Genomic DNA, 26,358 nt, shown 5'->3' on the forward strand with positions numbered 1-26,358 from the left:
AACATTTATGAACGAAGTTGTATACGTACAATACCGTGAGAAGTCTTAACAAACGAAAAATGTTTTGTTTTTATGAATGGTTACAAGGATACTTGATATTATTTTGAATCAATTGTTACTTTCTGTGAAATATTTCGTTCAAGAATTATTGATAATACGTTCAACAAATATCGACTAATTCGAATTAATTAACGCTTCGAGTGACTCTTCCTTCTTCTCTTGACAGTAAAAGTTCTTCGTAGATTTTGAGAAATAATTCTTAATCTTTTTACATTTACGACTTACGTATTTTCGCGCGTGACATGATTTTCTGTTAATCCAGCCAGAGACGAGTGAAATACACGTCGCAAATGTTCAAAGTTGATTTTTTAAAAAATGACGTCTCTAAGTGAATGTTGTTCTTCTTGATTCTCGCCTTGTTTCGAGTCGTAGAATTTTCCTAACTTCAATTGTACCATGAATTTAGGTCTATGCCGTGTACATAGATAGAACGTGGAGGATGATAAGAGGTAGTAGTTTCTTCAGCCGTTTTCCTTCTCTCTCGTTCTATCTTGTACCTTTCTCCATGCTTCTCTCCTAATCCCAAGCGATCTTTCGAGCTCGTGGACAGGACGGAATCATGTCAGCGACCTCGCAAGGCCTCGCCAAGGTCGTACGTTGAGCTCTCGGCCTGGCAGCAGGAGCTGTTCACCATCACCAGCATCGCGGCCACCACCGTTCGTGGCAGCGCCACCACTATTCCTCGCTTTACCACTGCCACTCCGATCCGCCGACTTCGTGACTAATTTGCAGACGAATAAACCTCTCTTTCTAGCCTTCCTTCTTTTTCCTACCCCATGTTCTTTCTTGTCGGTGATGTTGTTGTTTCTGGATCGTCTTATTCTTCTTTTGAGGCTTCTTCTTCTTATTCCTCTACAGTTTGGCATGTCTAGACGAGATATACGCTGTTGATCGAAAGTTAGGGATTACCAACTTGTTTTAAATGGCGACTATAGGCAAATGATAACGTCACCTGTTTGAGCATGTTCAAGTTGAAGAAGGTTTATTTTGTTGCTTCGATGTTTAACCATTAAGCCTTATCGTCACAGATACCCGCGATAATTTAGTATGTTCCAAATTTTATTTTATTCGCTTACCGAGATATAGGTGCCATTATATTCTATTATATACATATATTTATATATACAAGACAGCGAACGAGGGTACAGACTGGTTTTAATTGTTTCAAATTTCGGATTGAATTCAGATTTTATTTTTGGGCCTCAGTTCTGTCTACGCGTTTTAATCACATCGATGCCCAATAGAAGCAAGAATTTTTCGTTTCTATCGAGATCAGAGCTAATATACCTAATTATGACAGTCGACTCTCATAACGGTGTTAATGAAATGTCAAAGTGCTTCGTGTAATACACTGATATATTCATAAAGAGTATCTAAATGTAAGAATATTCACGAAAAGAATCAGTTCGAACACATATGTGAGCTTGCGTAGCTGCTTAACATTTCCAAAAATCACTCAGTACGATCGAAGGACATCATCACCGGCGAACAACGAGCTTCGTGATTCGTAAGAGAAGGGGTGCTATTGATAACTTTTGAAAGCGGTTTCGTACGATTAGCGGTAGCGTGGAAGGGCATGTTAACTCGCCGTGTCCAGGGTTATCGACACGCGACCCACCGTTTCTCGCGGAATTTATCAGCAGCCCGATGCCGGCGCTGTGTATATCGTAATCGGATATCCAGCTAGGCTGGCGCCATTTTATTAAATCGTCCTCGCAATCCGCGCGCCATTCCCCCAACCCCAAGCAAACCAGTTTACGATAACTTAACTCGCGTATACGATCAGCGGGCATAACGACCACGGTTTGCCTCTTCCTCGTCGTTTCTTTTCCTCGTGGCCCGCGTGCACGCGTTGCCCTCCTTCTTTCTGGGGACCGTGATCGCGTTCGCCTCTATCCATGGCGAAAAAGACCACGCCAAGGACGCCTCGCATTATCCACTTCGACCGATGTGTACAGAGCCGTATGATACATTACCGGCCAAAAATATCTGGATACTTCCTTGATCTTCGTAGCGATTTACTTTGATTTAAAATGTTTGAGATACCTAAAGCATTTGTGGTGATCGAACTGTGGATATCTATGGAAGTTCATATTTTCGCGTACAAGATCGAGGGCTAATATCGCGTTTAATTTACGTAATAATTTAAGGTTATTGATTTCTGTTTCTGAACATTGTGATTATTGGTAGAAATTCCATTTGTTTCATATCTCTTTCATCGCAGCTTCTTCTTTTACTTTTATCGTGCAATAGCGGTTCTGAACCTTTTGTTTACCACGGATCCCTTTTAAATAATCTTTTGTCGTTCAAAATTCAACTCAAAATTGAAGTCCTTAATGTGCAAATATGTATATTTAAAACATTTATCAACTGCTCGCCAAGAACCTTTGCGGAGAGATGCGATTCGTTGTAAATGAATAAATATACGTTCTAAGTATTTTTTGTTTGAATGATGCAATAATAACTTGCGTGTGCGAGGACTTCGTTGCCCTTCGAAGTTCGTGGAGCGCGGGTTAAGGATCCCGCTGTCCAATAACATTAGCACATTCCATTTATGAGTTTTTTTAAAAGTCAATTTACATTATAAAATTTGAATGATGTCTACGAGTATCTAAGTTCTAAGCGTTTATACCTTTTTTTCTTCTACTATGAAGATTCGTTAATTTTATAAAGTTTGAAAAAAATTGAGATATTTATCATAATAACATCATATTTTTAGCTTGAGTAAAAATTTGTTGTTTGTATTTTACCTGCCCAATGATCATCTATAAAGCATCTATTATTCCGACATACTTCCTATATCCCAGAAAAAGAAAAAAAAAGAAGGAAGAAGAAGAAAAAGAAAAAAAAGAGCACGTAACTCACTTTATTTACATTCTCCGCTAATATTACGTTCGCTGCTTTAATCTTAATGGGTTAATTGATAGTCTGCCTTCGTAAAAGGATAGCAAATGACGTTCCTAATCATTCATTTGCCTCTAATTCCTACACTTTTGTAAAATTCATCTGCTGTTAGTGCAAATCGACTAAAGTGTCGGCATAGTTGTGAGTGGTCGGTTCATACGGCGCCGGAGGCATGGCGTCCGGAGCGTCTGGAGGCGAGCTGTCTTGGCGCCAGGCGCCTTTAGGCGATCAGCTTCTTTGCGTGCCACCGTCACTCCTCCCGTTTCACTCAATTGATGCCTCTCGTTATACCATATAGCTTGCCAGTCCATAGAGACACTGAAATCATCAATTTTCACGATAATAGGGAATACATATGCGGATGTTGAGCTGTTTCGATATGGTAATAAGGATTAGTTGTCGACGATGACGACGTTCGCGTGCGAGCCTTGTTTTAATTCTGCTTGCTGAAAAATTTCCCCTGTTGATCATGCTTTGGTTGTTCTTCCTGTTTCTAACATCTTTATGGCCGCGTTGAGCGAATATGTTTGGCCACCGAAAGATTTCAGGGATTAGATTGTTGCGAAGAAATATTTTCGAGGGTATTTGCTTGAATTGGAAGTTGCGAGGAAATGTTTGCTTATATTAGAAGTTGTAAAGAAACGTTTATTTTTACTATCAAACGTTTCCACTATCCTTCCATAAAACACTCTGTAGAATCAGAAACAATAAACTTCAAAGCCTCATGCAGATACCACCAAACCCTTAGGTACAAAAATCATTCGAAACATCAAAGAAATCAATAAGCTCTGCTCTCGCGTATTTCTAATATCTCATAGCACCTAACATAATTGCAGCGAGTGAAATTTATGCATATTTATGAGAGGTATCATTCACTGATGACCGCCACCCTTATAAAATTCTGCGACGTCCAATTATATATTCCCAAGCAACGGGTTGAACACCCATCATCGCAGTCATCTCTCTAGGAGATCCGCCATGAGTGAAACACGCCGTTTCGTCTCGATGTTCCAGCTGATCAATCTGCAGTTGTAACATTGAATATCCGTTGGCGTCACGGTTCCAGGACGGACGCGATAAGTATCTGGATCCACGACTGATGCTGTCCTCCCCTTCGTATTCTCGTCGTCTTTTCTTATTCTTTTTCTTTTATTTTCTGTTTTATTCTCTTTTTGGCCTGATGGTATTCCCCGCTATTCTTTTGCTATGAAACACGTCGTGCAGAAAATAATAGCGGCACGAGCGAAAATACGCGACGAAGCATTGGCGCTCTGCAGGAACGATGAAAAGTTTTCCTTGAAATTATACATCGATTGGACCGATCAGCTTTGTATTTTTTTAACGAGCTTATAAAATTGTATTCTATATGATTAAATAGAGATCTATATACAGGGTACATCCTCTAAGATTAACTACTATTTTTCAGGCATTTCCAATAATTTGTCAAAAAATGTTTTGTAAAAAGATCAGTCTGTTTTCGGTCCGCTATATATTTGGATATTAAGAATTTCCAAAAAGTTTTTTTCAATAAAGGTCAGCTTGAGTTGCGCACATATACAGATGTTGTAGTTGACGTCGAAACGAATTTAACGACCTACTTATTATGATTTTGATGACCCAGAAAGATATTTTTGGGGAAATTTTTAATGTTCGAATGTACAGGGAACCGAAAACTAACCAACTTTTTTTAATATATTTCTTCGACAAATTATTGGAAATACTTGAGAAATGGTGGGTAATCGCAGAGTTATGCTTTCTATGCGGTAGTTAAAACAGGAATTAAAGTAATTTTATGTTATAAGACAATGAATATAAAAAATCATGTACAAACCGTACAGATTGCAATCTAAAGGTAGATAATTTAATTACAAAGAAACAATTTTAACCACGAGTTAAGATCTATAGTTGTCTTTTCAAGGAAAAAGTAAAATGTGTCACAGGAATTATTATTAATCTTTTTACTTGAACTTCAAGGTTTTCCAAAAAATGAAACTCTAAGTTGAGTCTCAAAGCCCCAACCTGAAAATATTGGAAAAATGTGAACTTCATATAAAGTCAATCTTAAAAATGTAATGTTTAAGATGTAAATGTTTGATGTATCGTTAAAGCTTCTAAGTCTGAAATTTTATTCACCACTGCCGTTCGAATCGATATTCATGCGTTTTATAAAATCGTAAAATAATTTCGTAAAATAAATAAAGCGAGTCGACAGTCATTCCTCTTAGTAACGATAATTATCATCGTAATCATTCGTTCATGCAAGCAGTAGCCAAGATTATTTCCGCACGAGAAAATGGCGCGCATACGCATGCATTTGCGATCTTTTCCCTTGGGACGAGTGTTAAATCATAAATCCAGCAAATTAGCCGTTGGCCACGACGTAAAGCCTTGTTCGCACCTACGTGTAACGCGAGTGCCTACACCAAGAATTTCGTCACAGCCTTCATTGGATTTCCACGCACGGACACCCGTTTTCCCGCGTTGTCACGGCTTGTCCCATGACCCTTTCTGTCCTCGATAAACCCCTCGTTGTTTTCTTTAACCTTGTGATATTACTAATGGTGGCTTGTCCTTTTTTCTTCCAAAGATTAACACTAGAACTACCACACCAGTCAAATTGACTGGTTTTTGTAGAAATAGCTTCGTGTAGTTCTAGTGTTAAATATATAGGGTTATAAAATGATACATGAAATTGTTTTAGAGAGTTTCGTGCAATGTCTGTCAAAGAATTTAAATCGGATTAGACCAAGTGTTGCGTTGTGCAACACTCTATTTGAACCTGGCCATACACCGCGGGTCAGACAGATCTCAGATGTCCGCTCATCCTTACAGCGTGCCCTCAATAACCTTACGTACCCGTCATAAATCCCAATAATTTGCTTGCTCAGGCTCTTCAGACCGAACAAATATCTTTTTCTAAAACGCTTTCTAAGGACTATTGTTTACCACGGCTGGATAAGGGAAAATTGGGTTTTTCCACGTACGATGCTTGCTAACAGCAACTTTCTATCGAGGGCAGCTAAGACCCTTCCTAGTCCACCAACCTTCATTTAACCAATTAACAACCAATCCGAGAGTCCCGTGCGCTAGACACACCCATCCTTAGCTTTCCTCCGCGACAGCATCGTCACCGAATATCACTGATTCTTCAACCTTCAAACATACAACATCCTTCGACCGGGTTTACACCCGAAGATCGGTCAATTACTTACCTTATACATACGCACCAGAGTAACTATCTTCTTCACAAAGTGTTGGAACAAACTGTCATTCACACCTTGTTACATCAGTGTCATATTCAATTAACCACCTCTATTATCCTAATCGAAATAGGGGATCGATCATTTCGTGGAGTCGATTATCTAATCGTAACGGGAATTTACAACTCCTGTTGGCGTGCTTCTCGCGATCGCGTCTCTCCGCGAGTGGTCGAAACACCAAGTATATTAATATTCCTTACCATATTAGTAATAGTTTATTTAATGGGATGGCAGATAAACGAAATTTTAAGTAGATTTTAGAAAATGGAATTATATTATACAAGAGCAATGAATAGATGTAACATGAATCTTAGAATAGGTGATCATCTTGTTATTAGTATGGCGAATAATTAGTACAAAAGTTACTATATCAATATATATATATATATATATATATATATATATATATATATAAAGAACACCGGAGCCTCTGGAATTTTGGATAATCCCGCAACATTGTAATCTAGAGTCTACGATAGCTGTAATTAAACAATTGTAGTCATTCAATCCGATTGTAATTGTTCGAGATTAGTGATAGTGAGCTTTGGCTCGAGGCGACAGTCTGTTGCCGAACGTAGCCGCGGTCACGGGATGAACGCTTTGTCTAACAAAGGCATGGAGTAATTCTATAGCTCTCCTTAAAAAGGAAATAGTTGTAACACTCGACAGTAAACATTCCAGCGGTCTCTGTCCCGTAGCTCGCCACATGCAGACCCTATCCTTCGAGTAAGATGATTGCCAGACGTCGATGCGTCTCCGCAGTACATGTTCGGCTAGCACGATAAATCTTAAGATTTAGTCAACTAAAGTCCTTCAAACAGACAAACAGTCTTTGTCCCAACTACGGGAAAATAGGGGAGACCTATTTTTCATCGAGCAGCGCCTCCCACTAGCAACTTTCCCTCGAGGGCGGCTAGCATCTTCTTCTAACCACCGATATGGAGATTGACCAATTAGCAACAACGCCAATTTCCCTTACTTTCTGAACGAAGGCTTTTCTCGACGAATCCGATGATCTCGTATCCTTAGACACACCCCATATAGTTTTCCTCTATGGCATCATCGGGACGGGAAACTCATTCTCTCTCACGTCTCATCGACGAAAAGAGTAACCCCCTTACGACCAGTGAATATTACGCGTCCGACTTAGATTTTGTGAGCACGTTCATCTATCATCCCGTCGACCGCGGATTCGCTATTGTGAGCACGTTCATCTATCATCCCGTCGACCGCGGATTCGTTATTGAACCTAAGATCATTGTCATTAGTTTCTCGAGTATCTAATTACCACGGTTACTTGTTCAATTCTATGATAATTATATTTGCACTAGTCGATGTCTTCTCTATTGCATAACGACACGTGTAATCCAAACGAAGATTCGTTTCACGCCTCTAACCCTAATTCTAATGTAAACCCGACATATATATATACAAGTATAGTACAGTTCTATGTACTGGTACGTATTTATCCGAACCGGCCAAGGTACAGTTTATACTTATAATATATACTCATAAATCATTTTATTATAGCACATTTTAATTAGCATTCGATTAAATGAAATCGTATTTCTACATTCAGAAATTATTACATTTTTGTAACAGAAAAATTAGCTACTTCTAAGACTAGCGACGCATTCAACACAAAATTTGCATTGTTTTTAATTATATTATTATTCCATCGGATGAACGATATAGTATTCTCTTTCTTCCACGACATTCACTTCATCCACCATTGCAGCATTGGTAGGCAGCATTAATTTGACAACGAAGAGATTTCATTCTCGACGTCGCGTCGGCGAATTAAACGTCTCGTGAAAATTCATTATTGCTGGAACGACGGCCCCGCGTTGCAAATACGGCGAATCAGTCGGCCGCTAGAATCGATGCTAATGGAATTATCCGCGCAGCTGGGCTAACTCGATTCTCCGTTCGTTTTCGCGTGGTAATCGCGTTAATATCGGTCCTGGAAACAGAAAGGTTGACCTCGGTACCTCGCCGACTTCGTTAGACGGCACACGCGTTTGCACGCCGCTTTTCGCCAGAGACGATGCGCTCAAAGTTCGTTAGGAGAAAAAGATGACGTGTTTCCTCGTTGCGCTCTTGTTCCGCGCATCAATCGAATTACCAGAGTCGTCCTCCGCAAACTGTTGCAACTTTCGGCTTTGATACTTTGCGAGTTTAGTAGTTCGGAGCGTAGGTCGAGGTTTGAGAGTCGGGGAAGTTGTTGAGTGGCAATCAAATCTCTCGTCGACGGTTAATTGCTTGTGAGTTGATCTCTACATCGTTTGTGTTTGGACTTCCTGGTTCTCAGTAAAGTTTGTGGAATGAAAGTTTTAGTAAAGAAAATGTAAGGTGAGAGAAGGAAGAAGTCGATGGAAGTTTTTTTTTTTTTTTAAAGAAAATTTATGAATTTGATTAGATTATTAATATAAATATTCGTTAGTAAATTAAACGTGGAATTGGAATTAGAAAAATGAAAAACGGTTTCTAAACGACAATAAAAATTATTTCACGAAACCGGAGGCCTTCGGTTCTCGCAATATCTAGTGACTAACAACTAATAACACCCCGTCAATCATACACACTACCTCGCTCACCCCACGTCCGACCGTTTTCGCCTCCTTTACTCGGGGTTAATTTCCAGTTAAACGCTTGGTACTCGCGAAACAGAGAAGCCAGTCGAGTAATTAATTGCCAGCTCGTAGAGGGACGACGGCCTCGGTCTTCGTTGAACGATAACGATTGATAAGTTATACTGTTATCCTTATATATAGTGAGCTACGTCTTTTTTTATTTTCCATACGTAGAACGAGCTTTACAAAATTGAGATTTAAATATTCTGTGTGATATGGAATATTCATGTATATAGGATGTTCGGATATGGATGTCAGGAAGTTTAAGGGGTGATTCTTGAAGCCGAAATAAGACGAAAATCAGGAATAAAAAATTGCGTTTTCGGCTTTGTCTTTTAGTTATTGGCAATTAAAAATCGGCCAAAATATCCCTGCACGCGAGCAAACCTCCTTACACGAACGAAAGTAGGTCAGCCTAAGCAACGGGGTACACAGTGATCCTCCAATCGAATGATACATGGACAACAGCTTACCTCGTAAGAAAAATCGCACATTAAAAAGATTAAAATCCATAACAGCATATCAAAAACCGACTCAAAATTTTCGAGTAGAGAGGATTAATGTTTCCTCTAATCCTTCGTCCTCATAAATAATTAATAAATAATAGCGCACATAAACAATGTTTATACAAACTTCATACACACACCGAAATCGTCCCGTCTGCGGGTGTCCACAGAAAAATTACATACGCATTAAGTATTTTGGAGGTGCTGCTAAGTGTGACCGAACGCTGTCTTATATGAACCACACACATTTTCCACACAAATTACTGATCACTGCATATTACAATATTCACATACATACACATAAAATAAAAAAATAACAGAACCAGAAGAAACTATAAATTTTCTGACACCCGTAGCTGAACACGCTGTGTCTATACATCATGTTTGCAGTAAATATGTTGTAACTTCTATGTATATATATTTTCAAATTGATTTCATTTTTGTCCAATGAGGACAGTCGTGTCTCTTTACGGTGCAACCGAAATTTCAGTATTTTTTCATAAAAGATTTCTATGAGTATTGGGACAGCTTGGCGAATAACTAAAAATTGTTAAAAACAGTCGTTATAAATGTTTCGAACTTTTCATTGAATTTGATCGCATCACTAGCTATCCTGCTCGTGGCAGGTACGCGTAACGTATTCGTACGTTCGTGGAATAGTAAGAACGACCTAGGGTTGAAGAAGGAGGGGATGGAAATCGAAGAGGAAGTCGACAGAACGATACGCGTAATTTTCGCTAATGATCGTATTGGTAATTAGTCGAGGCCTTTCTATAAATCTTCCTAACTAATTACCCTTTACACTCCCAACTCTGGAAGAAGACCACACGGGTCGCGTGGTTCGAGTGAACCTCGAAGCTAAACACTAATTATTATCCTCGTACGCGATAAATTAAACTGCCAGACGCCATGGGTATCGTTGGGAGAGTACGTTTCGCGTACTTATAGCTCGCCACGGACCGCGTTACAAGAGAAGGGACACCGAACACATTCGCCCGGTTGCCCTTAGCAAATTCAATTTACTCTATTGCTGTACTACGTTTCTCCCTCGCCACAGGACGCTGAGTACGTATATTCCTTTGTACGTCTTTATTCAGAGTGAAGAACGTGTTCTGGGAATATTCGAATGGTTTGCTGAAATCACTGATGGATTTTGTAGTACAGTTTGGTTTTGTAACATCGGTAGCGTTATATCTCTCAGGAGAGGATGCTTGATGCTAGATTTACTATTTGTACGTGAAATGTTCAATGGCATTAACGAGCGATTATTATTCAATTAATCAAGGCTTTTCTATTTGCAATTTACGTTGAATTGTACTAATTGTATTAATTTGATCCAAGAAGAAACAATATTTGATAGGGTAATTTGAGAGATAGATTTATCGTTGTATGTTAAAATTTCCTCTACTTTCGATTTTGTATTTTTAAATTATTATCACGATTGTAAACATCATCATCGATAAAAGAACGAAAGATATTCTGAGAGTATTGAAGTAGTTTGGTGAAATTGTTAATGCAAAATCTGCGATGTTCTTTTTTCTTTTTTAATTTGTAACATTACATTGGGAAATGATAGTTTTATAGCATTTATTGCAGATCAGGTTAGTATCATAAAGTAGATTTTTAGCTGATTATGTCATAAAACATAAAAATAACAATATTACAGTGAAAAAGTGTACGAAAAGCGGAAGGTTCTAGCGATGGGAATTCAAACCCGCGATCTTCGGGTTCATAGCTTCACTGGTCAGCCGCTTTAACCATCTATAATCAAATTTTTCTTGACTCGCAAGAAAAAAGGATTGATTACAGTTTTTCATTCTGATGTGAGAGATAGGAACTAATAACTAGTATAAATTGCTTCCTGGCAAAGTAATGATACAATGATAAAATAAGGTGGTACGGTAATAAGCGTGCAAAATAATATTGAAAAAAATGCGGATACATAGATCATTACGTTCGAGTCACACGAGGTTATAAAAGGTTAACTACAGTACAATTTAACCTCGAATTTTCAAATTTTATTTTTGTATCTATTAAATTACGAATAATAAATTAGTTGACTCTTGAACCACATGCGGTTTATGGACATTATCTTTACAGTAAAGGTCCGTGTATAAAATCCTTGATTGACCAACAACTTGCTATAATCTATTATTAACCAAAAAAAAAAAAGAAAAAAAGAAAAATCGTCTTTAGCGACGAGAAGTGTGAAAACTAAAATCAATTTCTAAATTAGCGACGTAACTGTCCCCTAGCGTTCCCTAGTAATAGTCGAAAAATTATAAAATTCGTGTAATGGAAAAATTAGATATTTCCAAGACTAGCGATGTGTATGATCAAACATATTTGCAGCTATAAATTTTTCTCGACAGTTGAACTATTGCCATTAGCAAGAAACCTTTTAAAAGCGATTAGTTGGTGTCCGTGTTGCTAACGGTCCTATCTTTCCGTTTGTTGTTTCAGATTCCCAAATGGAGCAAGGGTACCGGTCCGAGGTCCAAGAAAGGGCACTGGTTGTATCCTTGCAGATGTTCAATCTGATTTTAGAACGTGGCGTGTCCTTGCTCAAGTCTCAGTTGGACAGCGGCGAAGAGTCGAGGATGGTTGTTAGCGAGGACATGCAAGTCCTTTTACCAGCTATCAAGGTATTTCCGTTATCTCTGGCATATCTAATGGGCCTCTATCAAGATCTCTTTTTCCGAGAAACTTTCACCGTACCGGGAAAACCACGCGTCATTCTAATTGCACAGATTTTAATCAACGTGTCTAATCTCGAGAAAAATGGCAAGAATAAAAAGAAATAGAAACATAAAACCACGTGTATTTATACGAGAGATTCAGATAGTTATTTTGATCTTTTACCGCGTTTCGCGCAAATATGGCGTGTAATGTATGCGGCCGAAGATTCCTTCGCGCGTTATCCCGTGCATCGATCATCGATCGATCGATCAGAAGAATCTTGACTCGAGAAAGTCAGCCTCCGTCGAGGATGATGAACAATCGTCGTTATGAGTCAACTTGGATTGTCGTATCAGCGAGGTCTAAAAATAACGTGGAATGACTTAGCGGTCAATCAACAGCGATGTTGTAAATTGAATTTTGATTAATCATTTTAGTTGGATAAACGGTATAATGAGTGTCGAGAAAATCGATGCGTAAATTGATAATATATACAGGATGAAGTGTGTTAAACGAGGTTTAGGACTAACAATCGTGTAAATCCGTGCGTCACCTATTAGTTTTTATTGTAAACTAAGAATACGAGTAAAAGATAGAAAGTTATTTTTAAATTCACTTTATTATTTTCCAAAAAAAACAAAAAAAAAAACAATGTTTTTCCTCTTCTTATTCTTCTATTTTGATTGTATCTCATTTTCATTGATCTATGAGTCGAATGTCACAACTTGTGAACTTCAAAAGATCCCGTTAAGCTAAGTTTATACAACGGTCAAGAACAAGCGCTTTTTTCGTGAGATAGGATTTGAGCGCTTTGGTCATTTGGGTGCCAACACTCAAATGGTACGTGACTCAGGGCTAATTTTAGGATATTGAATAGCACGGCTGTTCGTATTATACTATTTCTTCACCCATCCACTAACAACGTCGGATTTCTGTCCGTTTTCCACTATCGCTAATCTATTTACTAATCTACTATACAAATCATTCTTGACAATGCAACCACGTTCGACATAATTTATTATCATTTTTAATCGACACGCTTTAAGCCAATCACGTGATTCACAAGCTTCCGTATGAACGTATATCAATTTTTCGTTGAACTCGATCCGATCGTAGCTTGTCGACATTCTTGTCATCGTTATAATCCCGAGCCGTGAACGTGTATGCGCACGCGCGCGCGCATAAGCGGTCGAAGATTTATGAAGCAACGGTTGGTTCGCACCCACGCAAGATTCGTCCGTCGCGCCGGTGGCCGTTGTCAGGCCCAGGACCTGGTTCGTTCGTGTCTCGACTTATTATGCAACCTGGCGTTCGCGATTAATGCACCTATCGCACGTAAGCTATGCACGCACGCTCCATCGATAAAGGTCAACCGTATGACAAACCATTGGAACCGCGACATCACCCGTTTCTTCCTGGTTCTCGAGCTGGTATAGCCTTCGAGGATGTGCACCGTTTCGCGATACCGTCGTTGTTAAGGATTTTGTGATGAGCTATGTCTCTGAAATGGGTTCAGTTACAGTGTTTTTCGTTTGTTAGAGTTTTCTGGTATAAATATCGTATAAAGAGTTGATTATTCTGTCTGCGCTTTAGCTGTAAAGTGAAATATCGATAGAATTAGCAGAGTGGTAAAAATAATCGATCTGAAATTTCTATAAAAGGAACAAATTTCCAATAAAAGAGATCTCCTTCAGATGCGTGTATAACGATGGATTTGTAATTTTTCACAGAGAAAGGTTTCTAATAGAAAAAAAGGTTCTTGTAGACTTATTACGGTGCACAATGTTTCACAAGTCTATTAGATTTATTACAGTGCATTCGACTGCTAATCCAAGTACATCGCGTACGAAGAACTTCCGTTACTAAAGTCATCGCATAATTGAGAGTGGATCTTCCTGGAAAGAATTTCGATCGCTATCGTAACACAGGAATAATAACAACAGTTTCGCTCTCGTCTCGCGTAAGACCATTAATATTAGCGATAAAGTAGACGTGATACACGACTGCTGTTATACGATTCACTTTCCGGAGGATGGATGAAGTAAAATGTCTCCTAGATATTCTATAAATAGAAACAGTTTCCAACATTCCAACATAGTTTCCTTTCACGTTGAATCTTTTTGTTCTAGATCTGGTGCGACTGGATGCTTTGTCACAGCACCGTTTGGAATCCACCACCATCTTGCACGGACTATAGAGTCGGGTAAGTCATTTAACAATCTTTTTACATTTCCTTCTTTTTCTATATGATGACTCGCGAAAGTATTTGAACGCTTATTCTAGCAAACTTTTACGCGTATATTGTATGGGTTCTATAAAATATATCGAAGTTCCATTAACGATATAACAGACGCGATTGTCACGGTTATATGTATTGGTAAAACTTGGAGCCAATCTAAGAGTGTAGATAGAAGTTCCAAAACATTTGCTGCAAACATAAATTCGACCGAACCTCGAAAATCCACAACTCCCAACATTTACGACCGAAGTTACACATAATAGGGGAAGTTCTGGCGTTTTAGTCGGTTTTCGTCGTTTAAACGCGAATAATTCTCGCATGTACGGCTATTCGAAACTTTCTCGTTATCATCATGCAGCTGGCACGCTACCATTAAATGCCATCAAGGGATAGAAATTTCTCTAGGCTTGGCTGTACGTATTAGGATCAGCCGGTTGTAGAAGGAACATGTGATATATCTTGAACTCGCTGATCCTGTGGTTTTGCGGTTTTGTGGTCCGAATCCTCGCTCTCTTCGAATGGAAGAGAGAAAGAGAGTCCAGTCGGTAAGCGCGCGATGCATACGCTCGCCAGCAGATTACGCCACGGCCACAAATTATTCATTGCAAGAGATTCAATTTATTTATTTATTTCTTTTTTTAAATCTTTGTTGTATCTTTTTTATAGTTACGCTTTTTAAGAGCGTAAAAGGAGCAAGTATCTAATCCGAGAACCAAATAAAAATATGGTATCGCTGATATAAAATTATATTTTAAAATTTTTCCCTTATAAAATTCGCAAAGTATGACTTATCATGCTTCTTTCCGTGATATTTAACTAAAATTCCATCGATTCTTGATCTGGGATAACGCGAAGCTTCAACAACCTTCTCTCGCATAGTGAAGACCAAGTCGCCCTTAATTCGATGAGGAACACGCACGCAACGTCGTCTTTATACGCTGCATTTGTCAAACCGATTAATCTCTCGAAATTCTAGCGCCTGAAAAAGAGAGAAATAGAGAGACAGAAAGATATTCGTAGCTTATAGCGCGCTCGACTATGAATTCATGTTGACACTTCAGGTGTTGTGAATTATGGCTGTTGTGTTGGACTATTAATTCTCTTCGTGGTGCATCAATTTCTCAGACCAAGGAAGTTCAGGATGCTAGAGACATCATGCGCGACGACGAACGCTATCATGGTCTGTGCTCGTGATTTATCGCGAGTGACAGCACGAGAAATTTCGATGAAAACCGCTTAATTGTTCGAATGAACTTATCTTCGTGGGGGTCTCGTCTTCTGGGATGCTTGATCGTTCGTGCGTGTCGGTGGTTCAAAATAATTAATGATGATTTCGTTACTGTTTTGTGACGAAGCATCATCATTTGTACGAATGAGATAATTATAAATATCATCATGATCAGAAAACCAACACAAATAGACCTATCGTGTTTCTTCTTGCGGTCTTTGAACGTAAAGCAAATCCACAAGTGTAAAATATGATATACCACACTTTTTATTTGTTGCACGTGAGCAATTTTTAAACCTAATCAATCAAATATTAGCAAAACTGTCTTAATGATTATCATATTAATAGATATCAGGTGTATAATTATCGTTTTCATGGAAATTCATGAATTTCTAAAAGACGTATTATATATCTTCAAACCGTATAAGTTATTTCCGTTTTTAACTAAGCTAAATCACATTAGAATAAAAAAATGTAATCTTCACTTATGATAAAATGTCGAATTCGACTCCTATCCGACAAATCTCTCTTCAACATCGTCCTTCGACTGGAAAAGAGAAATGTGCAGCTGGGTAGAGTAGCAAACGTCCGTTAAAGTATCTTAGCTAGTGAACCTGTTCCGTTCTCGAAACGTCGAGCGTGGGAGTGACTCATCGAAATAAAAGTACACAGGATACCGATGCGATGGCAATGGAAAACACGGCCAGGTTCGAGGAAACGCCGATCAACGTGTAATTATTTTTTTGCGTTCTCCTTCTCGATGGCTGACAAAGGAAAGCCATACCATGGAATCGCCGGCGAGGATCGACGCGACAGGTTGTTAGCGATCACGGTCCAGCTTAAAGGAACGAGGGTCTCGTCAGTGCGCACGTGAAACGATAACGTGTCTCGTTTCGACGGTTATTGAAATTCGATGTTGCCGAGAAAGGAGCGAGCGATTAAAAAAAAAATCAATCCGAGGAAATAAATGAGTTCGCAAAAATAAGAAATCGCGTCAAAAACCGCAGTCTAATTATGGTTGATTGTGATTACAAACGAGTCGAAGATTATAAAAAGCGAGGAGGACCGTTTTAGACGTGCGCCGGACGTCTTTTCGTCGATGATTCGAGCACGATCGGAGACAAGGCTTTTTATTCAGGATCGAGCGGGGACCGAGGGAATGTATCGATCCTCAGGATCTTTCTAACGAGACGAAAGAAAAAAGACCGGTCTAAAAGAGAGAAAACAGTCGTGCTTGGCCGACTGATGCGATCTATCGTCCATTAAACGAGTTTCAAGGCCCCTTTAGTCCCGTAACTGCGCGAACACTCGCGATCCAAGACTCAGCCTCTTTGCGCAACCAACCCAACCAACCAACTCGACCAGCCCAACCAACCTAACTTACCATACTATACTATGTCCGCCTGGATAAGTTAATTATTGTTGCTCGTTAGCGATTAACAATTATGCGAGCGAAGCGTTTCCTTGGCAAGGACGCGATCGTAACATCGTCGATCGTCTTCCATGTCCTCCTCGATCCTCTTCTTAGCTCGTTGAATAACGTGAATTTGCTCTACGATGTTATTTATAGAACTCGGATCGCAATTAATCTGCCGTCGAATCGCCACTCCGTCGATCCCCTTGCCGCTCTTTTTTCCTTTTCTCTCTCTCCTTCCCTCCCTCTCCTCCTTTCTTTCTATCTCTCTCCCTCTCCTTTTTTCACCTTTTCCTCTTTTTTTTATCCTCTTCTTCTTTTCACCTCCATTCATCGAGGATAGCAACTTTGATCTTCCCACCGCGCGTGCCTGAGAGCGTGTAATTGCGAGATCAATCACTGTCACCGTTTTTTTCATGTCCTCCCACTATTCCCTTCTTCCACTCAAACTTCTCTATTTATGCTCTATGGCGTTGTCTGCCTTTTTTATGCTGGAAGGTTGGTCCAGTTTGAGGTTCCAGTGTTTGATGGCGTTCTTGAGTGTCTTGCGAGGGAGAAAAGAATGTAGGGAATATTTATTGGAGGGAAGCCATCGATAAAAATGTGATCTTTACGGTTTAACCCAATGGGAATGTTGTGTTAATGCAACATTTCGTTTCTAATTCTTGTCGGTCAATATACATTATATTTTGAGTTCTGTTTTTTTAACATCTGAGTATGAAAGAGAATTCCAGAGATCTGTTTAATATTCTTTCCTATCTTAAGACGTAAGACTTGTAAAATTGTGAAAAGAAGTTCTATATACCTATGATTTACAACTTGTTAATTTACTAATACAGGGTAACTGCATCCTGGAATATGGACACTTGATTGTGAAAGCTTCCCGGAAAAGCGAAACAGGCTTTTCTTTTCAATGGTACTAACGTTAAAACATGACAAAATTAATAATTAATTACTGAGAATTAGTTATTGAATTTGTTAAATATAAGAGACATAATATTATTAGAAGTTTAGGTCTTGAAGTCATGGTAAAAAATGTGAAAAAGATCAAATGGAACGAGTTAAAACGAAATCTGAGATACTTTTATTTTTACTGTGAGAAATGAATATTTATTTAAACAAAAAAGACAAACAAAACAATTGTTCTCTATTTTTGTTATTTATGTTACATTATATTCATTTTCTTCGTGTTCTACATATTGATATCGTGAATGACGCATGCAAAGTACATTTTTTGTGACCTCAATGAAAACAACGATTACATTGAACTCCTCTTACTCTGGACTTACTCTTCGCTATTATTATCTCTTTTGTAATTTCCGCTATAAAATAAGTGTAATTCTGTATCATCATCGTCAGTATCAGCATCATTGACAAGTTCCATATTATGCATCGCTAAACGTGTTCCGTATTGGCTACATACGTATTTCGACAGAAAGAAGGTAATTGTACTAAGAAGAAAATAAACTTAACTATAAATTTCTTTCGAACACTTAAAAACAGACGTGTTAGATGATAAATCATGCAAAAGTAATATCTTACCTTCGCTAAAAAATTTCACTACTTTTAACTCGCCTTTCAAAAAGTTTTACACGCTTTCAAATACAAGAATCAACTGTATTCAATGACAGATTTCCTAGCGAAGCGCAAATGTGGATAAGCTTGTCTTTTGCTTTTAACGAAATATTTTACTCTGTTATCGATTGATTTTTTTAATTATTTGCCGAGATATTGCAATGTTCCACGTTAGATTAAACACGGTAACTCTAGCGGTCCTGGTTTTAAACACACAACTTATCCCAATCACGATATGTACACAAAGTAGCCTATAATAACTTTCAATTCGCAACAAACATGCTACTGTATCTCTTCTGCACGCGTTAATCGAAGGCATGCAGTAATCGTAGCATTTGCTAGTCAGCCATTCACGGCACCTCGTCTCCGTAATTCAAGTATTTTTCCGAGGAACGCGTTAATTTTCAATAAAGCCGCCGCAGAAGCGGTCGATAATAATTTAGCGATAAAGAGGTTCGCCGATTGGACGACGAACGGAAACGTGTGCAGCACGCGGAGAGAGCGCAATTAACGAATGACCTTTCATGACGGCAATCGATTAATCCCGGCTTGGAGCTAAGCGTCGTGCGCGTTTCTTTTACATCCGCTTCTTCTTCTTCTACTACTACTTCTTCTTCTTCTTCTTCTGCTTCTTCCTCCTCTTGTTTTTCTCCTTCCTCCTTGTCTTTCTGCTTGCGCGTTTCTTTATCGCCGCCTCCAGGGCTGTGCACGATAGCATCGAATGATCGATAGCTTGGAAAATGATCCCCCGCGCACTGCCATTCATCGCGGTGAAAATAATTAAACGGACGACTTTGGATTTACAGTAACACGGAAGTGGCCGATGGATACGCGCTCTCTAGCGAGAACGTTCGCGCAATCGTCAGAGAAACACCGGTGGACCGACATTTCGTATATTTAACAATGTCGCCGATACGACGAACGCGAAGATCGTGAAATTCTGATGAAAACTTTCTTGTACAATTGAGCTAATATTATCAGTGAAATTTTACGAGTCACAGGTTACAAATTATCCGTGCTATAAATTCTTTTGCATAATAGCAGTAAGCTAGTAATAACGAAACGAGTAAAGTCACTTTTACAAAGCACAAGCTGTTTAATTGTCTTATGTGATGTAGTTGGTTCGTTGTTCTGACAGCTTATTGAATCATTGTTGGAATATTTATTGCAATAGGGAAGTATCATCCGGTTGAATCCTTCCGGTTTCTAGTTACGCGATTTCAACCGATAGCTAGACACCTCTAACGATGGGAATTTGACTCGTTCCTTATTTACGTTGAACGAAACCTCTGGTCTGGTTGCAGGCCACCTGGGGACGCCTGGAGCAGGCTGGCCATGATGGTGAACCTACTGGAAAAATTGAATTACTCCAGAACGATTCTTATCCAGGCCAAGGACGCGGAGGGTCGAGAAGACGGTGAGTGAATTTATAAACTGATATCCCCGAGGGATGCTGTAAAACACGCTTTTGAGATCGCTTTAATCCATTTTCGTACCTACGATAGCTTGCCTTTTTTTAAATTCTCTGCCTTTGTATGTTCGAAACATATAGAATTTTAACTAAATAGATCTCTCGATTTTTCTATCATTATCCTTGTTATTCCTTAATCACTTCGCAAGACAATCAGATTTTGCGCAATCTTACATCCTCTATAAAAATACAATTATAACTAGTATCTAATAAAAAAAGGAGACGGTAGAAAAATTCCATCTACACATAATAGGCTGATATAATTCAAATGTTTTTTACTTGCAAATAAAATTTCTCGTAAATTGATGCATTTCCTTTCATAAATAGCTAAACGCTGTTGATTTCTTCAACATTAAAAATTCCCAACAAAAACATCTTCTTAGTAGAACATCCCAGGACCGATTTAGTTCGATCATCGTTAATACACGTTCAACTAAACCGAGTGATTCTAGAAAACAAAGTGCAGGTTAGAAATCCATCAACGAACCAATTCAAGCCTACCACTTTTGATTCGATCACAGTAATTCAGACACCATTCCTACCACCCGTTCAGCATTCTTAAAACATCGTTGACACGCCTTGACATGACGATGATTGGCACAAACACAGCAGATAACGATCAGATGTTCTGTTAAATAATGATCTTGCTGACGGCTGGATCTGCCGTTAGTTGGCATTGTTTTTCGTTACACGGCCACGAAATCAAAATGCTATCTTAATTAGGATTGTCTAGACTTGAGTTTGGTATATCGACTGCCAAATGTTTCCGGATAAATTGTAATGTCTTACGTGGTTAAGACGAAGAATAATTGAAATTTACATAAAAAAACAAGATTTTTAGTAGTCATGGAGTTGCTCTAACGAAGCAATGCGATGATTATTGTTTATTATATTGTTCCTTTTATTTCACAAAAGAATCTAATAAATGATCGTGTTTCTTTTACAAATTCGCACAAAGTCTTACAAGAGAAGCTGGTCTGTTACAATACTTTTATCAGCATGTTTGATCCTAAACATTGGTCACGATAACATGCGAGTGGTTCAGAACCTACATCGATCAACAACTATATTATTATTAATAAATTGAAAAACAGAAAAGGGTAATAATATTGAAAAGGAACTTCGAAATTTACCTTAGAGTTTTCTATTATTTATATCATCTCCTTCTAATAAACATTCTCAAGAAAGTCAATGATCTTGTTTTTTAATTGAACATTAATCTTGTGCTTATATAATGAAATTGAGAAAAAGCGGATTCGACCAGTTTGGCTTCTGAGAGACTCGTGCATTGAAATCACTGAAATCGAATTGTGTCCTCTGCCACATAATTATCAAGAAATTTCCCTTCAAAGAAAAATGAATCTTAAATATTTTATCTACTCAAATAAGAAAACGTGTAGTTTACTTAAGCATTTGTTATCTAAATCAAAGACATCTATCGATTCGGTACCGATCGATAGCGTTATTCCTTAATGTCCGATCACGCCTATACGGACATACTCTGTAATAATAATCCGTGGCTCTGAATACATATATCGAACACGAGGTATAAGATAGGTTGATGCTCTTATTTCAAATCCACAATTTTAATAGAACTTTACTATCTGTGGGCTTTACTGTAATGATACGGCATGCACGCCATTATAAATGTGAGTACGAGCAAAGCAAGTGGAGTAACCGTATTATAATTGCACGACTAATGGCCGTAGGAATGCAATCAGAGATTCAGGAACTCGGTTTTTGTCGAACGGATTTTACTGATATCGCCAGTCATACGTTTATTACTAATGTCACGTCAATAATTCGCCGACTAATAGTATCACGCGGATGCACACAGAGGAATCGAGCTTTTTGTTTGTTCTCGTTTCGCATCGGTGCTAAATTAATATTCCGGCAGTGATTTGCATGGTGAACGTTACACAGGAATGCGTATCGTAACAATAGTAATCTTGGACAGGGTTGATAAGAGGTTGCGTGTGTAACCGTGCTGCACTTTTCATTTACGAAGAACGTGACTGGAGTGATCGAAGAGAAGAGAGAGTTCTTTTTGGGAAGAATAAATGGGGGATTCTGTCAAGTATGGAGAGTGTTGATTAGTTTGTTTTATGGATAGAATATACAGTGTACTACGCAGTTAAACAGAGTACTGGACGCTGAATAAATAACTTATTATAGTTTGCGAATACGAAGCATAGTTTGTGACGAAAGAAATAAAATTTCCGAAAGAAAGGGATACATATTTTTGAAAATAAAGAACTTGTTCAACGATTATCTGACTAACACGAAACGCCTGAGGGTAGTTTGACACGATGGGAACTACGATGGGAATGTAGTTTGCAAAATAGAGAAAGTAAACTCAGCTTGATCGGTTCACCGGATCGTTAGTCATGAGATTCTGTTTGACATGAAATTTGAAGTAATTAAAAGCGAATTAATTTTCGCTCGATCTTTAGTTAGATTTAGTAGTGATCAATTCGAAGACGGAATGAAGTAGCAGCTGGATGAGATTATAATTTTAAGTATAAAACAGGATGAAAATAATACAAGTGGAAAGTAATTAGTAATTATTGAACGGAGTTCTCAGACATGTAGATAGTTTTATAATCGAGGAGTTAACTAATGGTTGTACACAGGAAGTCCACAAAAGTGTATTAATTTCCAAAGATAAAAATATGAATACGAAAGATTTTTTGAATCAACAGACCTCGACGATTCTTCCTACAAGAATCGCTATTCTTCTTGAATTTAACCCAAATCTACACCAGAAATATTTTCAACCAAAAAAATCTGTTCAACTTGATCGAAATCAAAAGAATCTTCGACTTAAAATACCTGGGAACTAGTTGAAACCAATACGCAACTTTCTCAAACATATCGAATTGTCTCTCCAAGCATTTTATTGACGAGAGAGAAATTGTCGGATCGAACGGTCTGCCATCGTTCTCCCTTAGCCTCAAAAATCTCTCTTTGTGACTTAGCAAACGTCACCCACGTCATTCTGCTGTTCATTACGCGTTCTGACCATTCCGATGCCGCAATTCCCGAGCGAACGTTCATGTGCCAGTGACGCGACGATATCCCGCGATAACGCGTCTCTCTCGAAGTCCCCTCTGGACCAGTCGTTTAATCGAAAAACCTAAGTTCCTCGAACGGTGAAGCCTCTGGCCGTGTGTTGACCCGCGGATAGCCGCCGGTTACGTAACGGTGAATCCGTTCGATGTGACCACTGCAGTGCCATATACACTCAAAGTCTTGGCCGACCGATTACGAGTCGCCAGCCAATCGTTTTCCAGCGTTTGCTCTACAGGAATACGCCAAGTTACCGTGTCTGTTCTTTTGAGTTTGCTTTGCTCCCTTTTTCTATTCGTTTATGCCACTTCAATTCTTTTTGTAATGTATTTTAGATTATAGGAGACTTCGTAGCAGATTATAGATTTTGTAGGTGCATGTTTAAATTATGATTTTTGAGTTCGCGTTGGATCTCAATCTCTTTGATCATAGTTTCTTGAATTTATTTCTACATTTGCGAATTCCAAAAGTTTCCAGGATATTCAAATAATTGTCATTGTTGAGCATATTCGTACTGGACTTCAAGATTTTTAAAGATATTTAAACGATAGTTTTTAGCTCATTTGTGACATATTAAAGTACATCTGAAGATATTTAAAATATAGTATTCGGGCGTTGAAGCGAGTTGAATTGAGTTTTTCTTCGTTTCCCTTAGTTGCGTCGTTTTTCTGGCAAATCGATGATATAATTTGTATGAAAAACTTGGGATATTCTTTGGAACAGATTGCCAAATCGTCCAAAAGTACATGTCAGTAATATAAAAATTTCATTGTTCAGCAAGATATTATTATTATCGTTCAAAAATTCGGATATTTTTCGAACAAATGATATCAAACAATATTCGAATTGTACAAATAAAAGGATATTTAGGCATTAGGAAGGAAGTTCGTGTTACGAGTTAATGAAACAGGTGTGTTGATGCGTTGGATGTATTTCGTATGCAGCATGATTTATGAATGCACGGTAATGTTTCATAGGGTGAAGTTACACGCTAATACACAGGTCGTGTTGAATTGACGCTTCTAAAGATGGAGAATTAAGGGGGATTTTGGGTTAATTGATTCCTTGGCTCAAATTCCGCGGATTTTTCTAGGTTTGTCGCGGAGGTTACAACTACAAAGATTGATGGTAGTAACGGTCCTTATAAAAAAATGCGAAATGAATTTTGAATAAATGGGAAAATAAATTTTAAAGTAATCCTGCTGACCTCCGATAGCTGACTGTGGGAACTGTGGCGTGTTGAACTTGTATCTATAGTACTTCTTCAATTCGTTAAGTATTATAAGGTATTTATGTGGATTACCCTATACTGGAGAAGAAACTGATAGTCAAACATTAAACATAATACAAAGTTACGAAATTAAGCGCAAAATCAAAATCTATCGCGTTGGTTACAAAATATTTCACAAAAATGAACAAGGGTTAATAATAAATATACCATCACGTTACAGATGTAATACTATTTCTAAAATTAATCTCTATTCGTTACAACTTTAATATTTTACAATACTTCGTATAATTCTTTCGTATTCGTGGCAGTACTTTATTATATAATTTTCCATTTCTCTAACTTTCATTGCGATTCGAGAAATAAACAGGTCTACCAGTGACGAGTCAGTGATTCAAGCGAAAATTTATAATCGATGACAAATCCTCGGGATAATTATGATCGACGCGTTAATGAATTTACCGGCTCAACGAGCATCTAGCTGCGTTTCAATTTTTTCACGCTTTACTCCGTACTACGATGGCAAATCATGCGAATTGCCGATTATTTGTGCGATCTTAAGGAGCATTCATCGCTGTCAATCGAAAGTTTTTCGATATCTCGTCATTTTCACTAATTCGCATCGCCTCGATGATATAATGAAAAATGGCAACTTAAAGGCTTTGTAGCTTCATCGTTGCCGATGATATTAAATCACAGTATTACGAACTTTTCTTCGTAATTCCATGTAGAATCGAGTCTTCCAGAGTTAGAACTAGGTCTGCCCTAACGGATCTAGACTGCTGGGAAAGAGCGTTCCAGTTTCAAGGCGCGTCCTTGGTCGTGTTATACTTACTTTTGAGACAGGTTTACACGCGATAACAGTACATAATTCATAGATCGTATCGTGGTACGTATCGACGGTACAAGGTGGACCGTTGTTAATTCATTAAATCACGGTTGTTCTCCTTTGAAAAGTGGACGAAAAAGTGTTTAGCACAACGTCCGACAGTGTTCTGTTATCCGCTATGGATTATCCATCTCGAGTCGACGGAGTCGGTTAGATGGGAAGTTTATGGCTTGATACGGCGACTCGATTGCATTATGTTAAGCAGTGCATGGTTACGTGCTTTGAATAGAACTATAGTTGTTACTCGAATTTTTGATGAAATGTTTAGATCTATCGTATATGGTATAGCATACAGTATAGAATAGTATAATATATACTGTATAGAAAAATGAACATAAGTATTCCAAATAATATTACTGTGCTCAATGTTCGATTAATTGAACTTGTAGCGGTTAAGTCCATCATGTAATAGTGGACTTCTATTATATGAACGAAAAATAATAGGTAGTAAGAAAAATTGAGCAGTTATTATACGAACTCTAGTTCTATGAAATGTTAAATGAAATGAAAATATTAATACAGACAATTCGATCAGTTCTCGTTCTTTATTGGGACATAAAATTTTTCCCTCGTAACTTAGTACAATTTTATATTACTGTCTCAAAGGGATTTTACAAGCGTTCGAATACTTTGTGAGCTCCAATTTAATCGACTTTAATCGACTAATCGATATAGTTCAACTACGAGTGAAGTAGCAAATACCAAAAAATTCTTTCTCTTCCAAAAAGGCAACCAATCATACGCGAATGCATCAACTATCAAGCAGTCATCTATTCCGCTTTCAGTTAGCACGAGAACTCCCAATCCTCCTACGAATACCGCACCACATACGCGCGCATACCAAGGCGACAAATCCATTCTTCCCGGTTGAAAAGGAACAAAACCAAATCCCCGGAGAAAAATCACGAAACATCGAAAGGCTAAGCAGCAGGAACGTCCGGTTCTGCTGGATCGCGTGCAAGCGAGAACGCAGCCGGCGATACGATTCGAAAAAGGAACTGAGACAGTAACGGTACATCCAGTAACGTGTGCCGTAATGCCAATTTGTTGGCTCGGATGGTTTCTTGCGTTCCCTTGTATTCCTCTCTTTTCCCTCTTTCCATCCTTCGTTGTCCACTCGACGATCTCGATACGTTTTCTCTCTTCTCTCTCGATTTACCCGCGCGTTACACCCGAGGCACAATGGATAAATTGGACAAAAGG

The 26,358-nt window shown here is 38.4% G+C and overlaps 1 protein-coding gene across 5 annotated transcripts in view; it reads left to right on the top strand.

The window, feature by feature from the left end:
- Nucleotides 1-26,358, top strand: part of LOC100742633 (telomerase-binding protein EST1A) — a 144,688-nt gene that overhangs the window by 79,351 nt on the left and 38,979 nt on the right. For all 5 annotated transcript variants that reach the window (XM_012386563.3, XM_024368173.2, XM_012386562.3 and 2 more), the window contains 3 exons: nucleotides 11,827-12,008; nucleotides 14,172-14,245; nucleotides 19,803-19,915. In XM_012386563.3, the coding sequence (XP_012241986.1) occupies nucleotides 11,827-12,008; nucleotides 14,172-14,245; nucleotides 19,803-19,915 (369 nt within the window). The remainder of the gene's footprint in view (nucleotides 1-11,826; nucleotides 12,009-14,171; nucleotides 14,246-19,802; nucleotides 19,916-26,358) is intronic.

Source organism: Bombus impatiens, unplaced genomic scaffold (genome assembly GCF_000188095.3).
Source record: "Bombus impatiens unplaced genomic scaffold, BIMP_2.2 scf_0396, whole genome shotgun sequence".
NCBI classification, from domain to species: Eukaryota; Metazoa; Arthropoda; class Insecta; order Hymenoptera; family Apidae; genus Bombus; species Bombus impatiens.